This window comes from Belonocnema kinseyi, chromosome 6 (genome assembly GCF_010883055.1).
Source record: "Belonocnema kinseyi isolate 2016_QV_RU_SX_M_011 chromosome 6, B_treatae_v1, whole genome shotgun sequence".
In the NCBI taxonomy this organism is placed as follows: Eukaryota; Metazoa; Arthropoda; class Insecta; order Hymenoptera; family Cynipidae; genus Belonocnema; species Belonocnema kinseyi.
The window spans coordinates 1514976-1523155 of record NC_046662.1 but is presented as its reverse complement, the minus strand read 5'-3'; the positions used below and the strand labels follow the sequence as shown (position 1 = coordinate 1523155).

General features: G+C 25.4%; 1 protein-coding gene across 2 annotated transcripts; it reads right to left on the bottom strand.

The window, feature by feature from the left end:
* Positions 1-2519: 2519 nt before the first annotated feature.
* LOC117174463 (proline-rich protein HaeIII subfamily 1-like) lies at positions 2520-6702 on the bottom strand. 2 transcript variants are annotated; one of them, XM_033363613.1, is made up of 3 exons: positions 6567-6702; positions 3681-3762; positions 2520-2978 (listed from the first exon to the last, which is right to left on the bottom strand). In XM_033363613.1, exons 1-3 carry the CDS (start codon positions 6609-6611, stop codon positions 2638-2640), a joined length of 468 nt encoding a protein of 155 aa, XP_033219504.1. In that variant the 5' UTR covers positions 6612-6702; the 3' UTR covers positions 2520-2637. The 2 variants fall into 2 exon arrangements, with proteins under 2 accessions (XP_033219504.1, XP_033219505.1); XM_033363614.1 differs by having other exon boundaries at positions 2520-2957.
* Between the last annotated feature and the right edge of the window lie 1478 nt (positions 6703-8180).

The following is an 8180-nucleotide window of genomic DNA, read 5'->3' as shown; positions in this document are numbered from 1 at the left end:
CACGCGACCCACTCATTACATGGCTTTAAGTTCATATAACTAGAGGGTCACGTGACCAAAGCTGAACCTCAATTTTTCTTTCCAAACTTACGTCTACACGGAATGAGATATCGTGTTAAAAAGTTGGCACGCTAAATAGAAGGTAGGAAGGAAGGCGTCTCTGTTCCTAAATAATTCAAATGGTAAAAGAATTTTTTTTTATTACTAATTTGGAGAAATACCTACCGTGCTGTAAAACCCTGCAAGCAATTTTCAATGTTGTCAATGGGATAGTTTTGAGGTTTATATTTATCAAAATGGGGCAAAACAACAATAATCGAGTAGGCAATTTCGAACTTCTACAGGTCTGTGGTAAAACAGATTGTATGATTACCGACAGAGAAAGTCAAAAGTCAAACTTCTGCTGTAAAACCTGAAAGCGTCCGTCGATAATCATTATTTTCATAAATAAACTTTTTTCTTCTCCCAACTTTTTGCAAGGTCACAAACGATCCTTTAATATTTATTAACATTTCCCGAAAAAAATTTCCGCGTTATTTAAACTTTTATTTTTAAATATAGATAAAAAGATATTGATCTCAGGACTGCCTTGATCAGCTCGTATAATCGTTACATGGACTTAAAACAGAAGAATATCATGTTTGTATAAATATAAAAAAAAATCGTTGCACTTTTTATACAAATTATAAAATTCTGAAAATAATAATAACCTAACCACTTTTTGTTCAAATATCGTAAATATTATTTTAAGGGCATGTGACCTTCTATATCAAAGAAAAAAAATGGGTCACTTGACCATATTCCTACCTTACCGACACTTTTTTTATTCCCTTACTTATTTTCACAAGAAGCGCCACACCGACTTGAAAATTTAAGATAATAATTAAGAAGAACTGAGAAAGGTGGGTCAAGTCCTAAATTCTAATAATTATGAAAAAAGTAAAAAAAATTATTAACAAACAAACCTTTTTTTATAATTATAAAAAGTTAGGACCAGACCCACCTTTCTTAGTGCTTCTAACTTAGTATCCTAAATTTCCAACTCAATGTGGCGTTTCTTGTGAAAATAAGTTAGGAAATAAAAAAAAGTGTCGGTAAGGTAGGAATATGGTCATGTGACCCATTCAAACATGGCCTTAAATATAAAATGATTTCTAATTACCAATACCAATTGCTGGGGAAAAATATTTTGTAACAAAAAATTGTTCAAAATTGTAAGTATTTTTTAAATGTAATGTTTTTTGTTCGAAATCATCGAATTTCAATGAAAAATGGTAGCATAGCCAAAATTTGTTAGAACGTTGTTAATTTTCTTTGAAATATAATTTTTTTACATTCTCGTTTTAATCAGATTGGATTCAGATTGGATTGAGCTTTGGCAAGCTTTATTCAGTCTTGAAAGAAAATGGCGCGTTCGTTAGCCAGCTATTTTGGATAAAAATTTAAGAAGCTAGAGCATTTTCAAATTTTTTGAGAACATTTTTTTAAAGATTTTAAAATTCTATGTAAGGATATTAGTAGTCCTCAAAAAGACGAACAATTTGTCTTAATGACTTTTTTGATAAACAGAAAATGATCAGTTCTATTATTTTCAAAATCCAAAAACACAAACGAAAACGCAAATTTGCGCCTATACAAGATAAGAATAAAATTTTTTTAAACTTTCTTCAAAAATTCAAAATTCAAATTTTGATCATAAATAAAAAAATGTAATTTTTGGATTTTTGGATGTTTTGAGAAAATTCAAAAATTTGTAATGATAATGTTGTAGGTCTTTTTAAAAAAATTTTTTTTCTGTCGACTTTTTTCATATCATGCGTTCTTTGGCTTAAAATGTTCATTTTCCTGTCTTTTTGAAATTTTGTAAATGCTATAACTTTGGTAATTTTTGGTTTTATCTAAAAAGCTATCAGGATAAATTTTTCGTCTCTTTGAATAAAAAGAATATCCGTACAGAGAGTTTTTGAGTCTTAAAAAAATTGGTCTAAAAAAAAACTGATTGCTGTCCAATTAAAAAGACTAATTTCTGACTACAAAGACTAGGATAATTCCAAATTTGTTAAAATATTCTCAACAACAAACACTAACATAATTAATTCTAAATTTTTGAAATATTCTGAATCTTGTTTAAATAAGGATGATTTTTCTTTCAAAATTCTAACTTTTGGTGTAAAAATCTAACATAATCTCAAATTTTAAAAAGTTTTAAATCATCATTAACATTTAAAATTTATCGAAGATTCTTGTTTTGTTTAGAATTAAGGCCTCAGAACGCTTGCTTTTAAAGTATAGGTCTCGAAGTTTGGGGTATTAGGCCACGCTTATTTGCTCTCAGGTCTCGAATTCTATGCTTTTAGATCATAGAGCCCGAGGCTTTAAAGCACGTAAAATTTGAAGCTCTAAAATCACGCGCTTCCATGAATTAATTTCCGAATATTTTTCTGCGTGTGGAAAGTATTAAATAATATAATTTTCAATGTGATTAATTTTTATATTTATTGCAATAATTAATAAAATAATTATTTTTGATTAATTTAATGAAATTAATGCAATACAATAATTTGTAATGTAATTAATTTCTAAATAACGAGTACAAATCCATTCAGCGAAATGATTACTTGGATGTTCGCAATTTGTCTACTGGAAGTTAGTGTTGGTGTTCAAGTTAAAATTTTTGTTAGAATTCTCGTTTAAATTTTTCGGTTGAATAAAACTGGCTGGAGGTCCTTGCATTTGAGGTGAATTACCATTTAGTGGTGGAAATCCAGGAGTAGGCTGAGTTCCAATTGATGGAGGAATTCCAATTGGACCTCGAAGAGGAGGTGAAACTCCCATTGGTGGCGAAATTCCAATTGGAGCTTCAAGGGAGGGTTGACCTCCAATTGGCATGCCTCCAATTGGAATGGGTGGCATCATGATTGGACGGCACATCTGTTGCCACCCGAATGCAGGAAATGCTGGTCCACCAAAGCCAGGATCTGAAATTTTTAACCCACTGGACATTCGGATATTTCAAACTATTTAATTAATTTTTTTTCAAATTAAATTTTTTCTAACAAATGAGCTTCTCCTTCGGTCCCCTGGGAATCGAACAACATAACTTCCGATTACCCTTCGGGTGCTTTTCCCCTAAGCTAGATATTTCCCTTAAGCTAGAAAACACATTTGAAAACTTAAAAGAAGTTTTATTTCTCAGAATTTTTACCAAACTTCGTTTCTTATTCCTTCTTACAGCATTAACAAAATGGTACTATTTAAATAGCCTCATTCTATTAATAAAAATTTTAATGTCTCAAATACACCAAACTCTTGATTTCAGTCACCCCGTTTTTCGCCTTCGTAGAACAGCTGGCTTCCATAGTTTCTCAGGGGAGCAGAGCGAGAACGGTTGCGACATTATATATATTGGAAACGAGTCAGGCGGCCCTCACTGTTTACGTTTCTGTCCCCCCGAAATCAGTCCAAGGCCATTTGAAGGCAACCCCCGACACTTGACTGAAAGCGAGAGTTTGGTGTAATTAAAAAACAAGTTTTCAAAGCAAAACTTTTATAAGAAAGAAACATATTTCATAATAATTTATTCGTTATTAAAATTTTAGTATGTTTGAATTGCGTTGAATCTTTGTCTCGAGAAAATTAAATTAAATTCATGTTCCCAATTAATTGCAGATCATTTTTACCACAGGGAGAAGAAGCACATGCTGATCTGTATGGTGTTATCGAAAATTCCTTCTCCAGTATTTGAGCATCTGAATAGATCACCTGAAAATGCGATTTAAATAAGGAAATTAGTAAAAATATGTTAACGAAAAATAATAAATTGTTTAAATAATGTTTTTCATTTATTTATTGACTGTCATTAGTTCAAATGAAACAGCTAAAGAAAAGTTAAGAAATTTAGAGAAAATCGCAACTTTTTACGAACCTCAAAAGAAAAAATAATAACATACACTAAAAGAATGCTTAAACAATAATTTTGGTTGTTAATGTTTGTCGAATTTTATTTCTGCATAATTGAGAAGCCAAAAAAAGCAAAGGAAAATGAAGAAAAAAGTTACAATTTTTTGGTTTATTTTATAGAAGATTGTTATAAGAAATATTAAATTCTTTATTAAATTATTGTTGTCAATTTATGTTAATTATTTTCTCATTATTTAAATGCTAGAAAAAACTCTAATTTTGTAGGTTCATTTTATAGAAGATATTCATAAACAATAATGAATTGCTCAGGAAATTATTGGTGTACATTTTTATTAATTTGTGTCTAATTTTTTAATGTTATAACAACATTAATTTTGTAGCTTGATCCGAAAAAACTTAATAATTGCCAATAAGAAATTCTTTAAATGATATTATGGTTCCTATTGTTTGTGGACTATTATTTCTGTATAATTAAAAAATACAAGCAAAAATCTATAAATACGAATCGATTTCAAAATAATTGTTTACAGTTGAAAATTGAATGATAAATTTAAATAGAATTAGTTATATAGGCTTTATAGAAACATGATCATATTTTTATTTTACAAAATTAATTTAATATTTACTAATTACTGCTTAAATCGTGTTTATTTTTTAAATTATTATTTATAATTGTTTTTAAGAATAGTAACAGAAATTTAACAAATTAGCAGGACCAAATTTTCTGCATTTGGGCAATGATAAAAAAAGCAATGTTCAGAATCCTAAAATATCAATTAATTTCAAACTAATTATTTCGTTAAGAAATTGATTAATACATTTAAATGAAATAAGGTGACATAAACTTTATAGGAAAATAATATTTTTATTAAAGAAAATTAATTTCATATATATTAACTCATGCTTAAATTAAAAAAAAAATTATTATTATTATTTATAATTGTTAAAAAGAATAATAACAGAAAAATGACAAATCAACAGGACTAAATTTTTTGCATTTTTGTAATGGTAAAAAATAAATTTTTTAGAATCACAAGATATCAATCGATTTCAAAATAATTATTTAAATTAAGAAATTAAATTATACATTTAAATGAAATTAGTTAAAATGCACTTTATAGAAAAATAAAAATATTTTTATTTAAGAAAATGGATTTAATATTTATCAACTTATGCTTAAATTATGTTTATAAAGAAAATCGTTATTATTAATAACTGTATACAAGAATAATAAATGTAAAATGTGACAAATCAACAGGACTAAATTCATTGCATTTTGACGATGTTTCAAAATCAATTTTGAAATTCCCAAAATATCAATCGATTTCAAAATAATTATTTAATTCAAGAAAATGATTTGGAACTTTATATGAAAATAGTCGACATAAACTTGATAGAAAAATAATATTTTTATTTAAGAAAATTATTTAATTATTTATCAACCGATGTTTAAATTATGATTTTATTATTATTATTTATAACTGTTTAAAAGAATAATAACAGAAGTGTGACAAATCAGTGGGACTAAATTAGTTGCATTTTGGAAAGTATTGTAAATCAATTTTTTAAGTCGCAAAATATCAATCGATTTCAAAATAATTATTTAAATTAAAAAATTAATTTATAAATTTAAATGAAATTAGTTGAAATGAACTTTATAGAAAAATAATAATATTTTTATTTCAGCAAATTATTTAATTATTTATCAACTGATGCTTAAATTATGATTCTTTTTATTATTATCTATAACTGTTTAAAAAAATAATAACAGAAGTGTGACAAATCAGTAGGACTAAATTCTCTACATTTTGACGATGTTTAAAAATCAATTTTGAAATTCCCAAAATATCAATCGATTTCAAAATAATTATTTACATCAAAAAATGATATAGAAATTTAAATGAAATTAGTCGACATAAACTTGATAGAAAAATAATAATATTTTTATTTAGGGAAATTATTAAATTATTTATCGACTGATGCTTAAATTATGATTATTTTTTATAACTGTTTAAAGAATAATAACAGAAGTATGTCAAATCAGTAGGACTGAATAAGCTGCATTTTGGAAAATATTGAAAATCAATTTTTAGAATCCTGAAATATCAATCGATTTTAAAATTATTAATTAAATTAGAAAAATAATTTATAAATTTAAATTAAATTACTTAAAATTAATTTTGCAGAAAAATAATAATACTTTTATTTAAGAAAATTGATTTAATATTTATTAACTTATGCACAAATTATGCTTATTTAAAAAAATTATTAGTATTTATTATTTATAACCGTATAAAACAATAATAACTGTAAAATGTGACAAGTAAGTAGGACTACATTAGCTGCATTTTGGCAAATATTGAAAATGAATTTTTAGAATCCCAAAATATAAATCAATTTCAAAATAATTATTTAAATTAATAAATTGATATATACATAAAATTTAAATTTAATGAAATAGACTTTATAGAAAAATAATAATATTTTCATTCGAGAAAATTAATTAATATGTATTAATTTATGCTAAAATCTTTAAAAAAATACTTATAATTATTTAAAAGAACAATAACAGAAATGTAAAAAATCAGCAGAACTAAAGACTTTGACTTTGTCAATGATTAAAAATAAATTTTTTAAATGTTTACCTGAATGATTGCTAATGCGAAAATCAAAGCTATGTTTTGTGCCATTTTCACTTCTACCTTTGCTTCACTTTGAGCAAAACTGAAGGCAAGCTGATGAAGAAATGTGCCGTCATCTGTAGCTTATATACATTTTCGAGTTCAGTTAGAGGAATAACATTTTTAATTAAACTAATTGTAATTGTGCGTCTATTAATTTTGTAATAATAACATTAATTAATTTGTTTATATCCCATTTTATTTATTATTGATAGCTAAGTATTGATTGAATTTCATTTAAGTCGCCCTGGCAGTTTTTACGAGCCGAATTGTTCTAGAAAGTAATTGTCGACCGTACAATCAATTCGTTTCACGAGGTCAATTGCAACTTTTAACTTCTAACTTTTGACTTTTGAATTTTATCTTTTAACTTTGATTTTTTTAATAAATTTTTTGTTCGAAAAATAGGGATAGTCATTTTGACGTGACTATAAGGGTCGGAATTTTTTCGAAAAAACCACAACTTTCTTTGAATCACTCTTAAAGAGAGAGTTATAAATAATAATAAATTATTTGATTTGCATTCACTGAAAATAAATAATTAATTTTAAATTTGAAGAGAGGAATGCCTTTTTTTTAGTAGGAATATGAATATAAAATCATTTTTAATATCTTTCTGCATAATAAGTTATTTAAACAATTATATTTGTCAACTTTGATTGATTATTGCGCCAATCTAGATTACATTATCAATTTCGATTAAATTGTGGTTCACTTTAAGTGACAAATTAAAAAAAATTGAAATTTCAGTAAAAACTGTAAGTTTCTGGCATTTGTCTAATAAATATTGTTATTATTAATGATAAATTGTTTAAATTTTTTAGAGAATACTTTTATAAACAAAAATATATTTTTTGAAAAAATACTACATAAGCATTACGTAATTATTACCCTACTCTAACAGAAAAATTGACAAAAATATGCAAATTTTAGAAAAAATGCAATTTTTTAAGGATCATCATAATGTAATATTTTTATAAATAATAATGAATTATTAAAAAAATTGTTTTTCCTAAATTTAATTATTACCTTACTTTAGGTGCTAAGTAAAAAAGGTCGGAAATTGAAAAAACAGTAATTTTGTTGAATTATTCTGAGAGAAGATAGTTATGAACAGTTATTTTTGTTAATTATAATTAATGATTACTTCAGTCTAAGTGAAAAGTTTAAAACTGCTTGAAAATTTCTCAAAAAACTACACCTTTCTAGCATTATACATGACATTATTGTTATGAACAATTGAAAATTGTTGAAACAACCACTATTTTCGTTCATTTGATTAATTTATTAACTCACTTCAAGTTAAAACTTGAATATATGTTTTGAATGAAAAAAAACTGTTTAGAATCATTCTAAGGGCTATTGTTATTATTAATAAAAAATGTTTAATCAGCAATATTTGTTAACTTTAAATAATTTTTTCCTAAATCTATGTGAAAATTTAAAAAAAGGTTGAAAACTTGAGAAATAAGTGCCACTTTGTAGCATTCTTTCTAAAGGATATTGTTATAAACAATAATAATTTGTTCAAAACATTAATCTATTAAAATGGTGTAATCATCGCATCACTTTAACTAA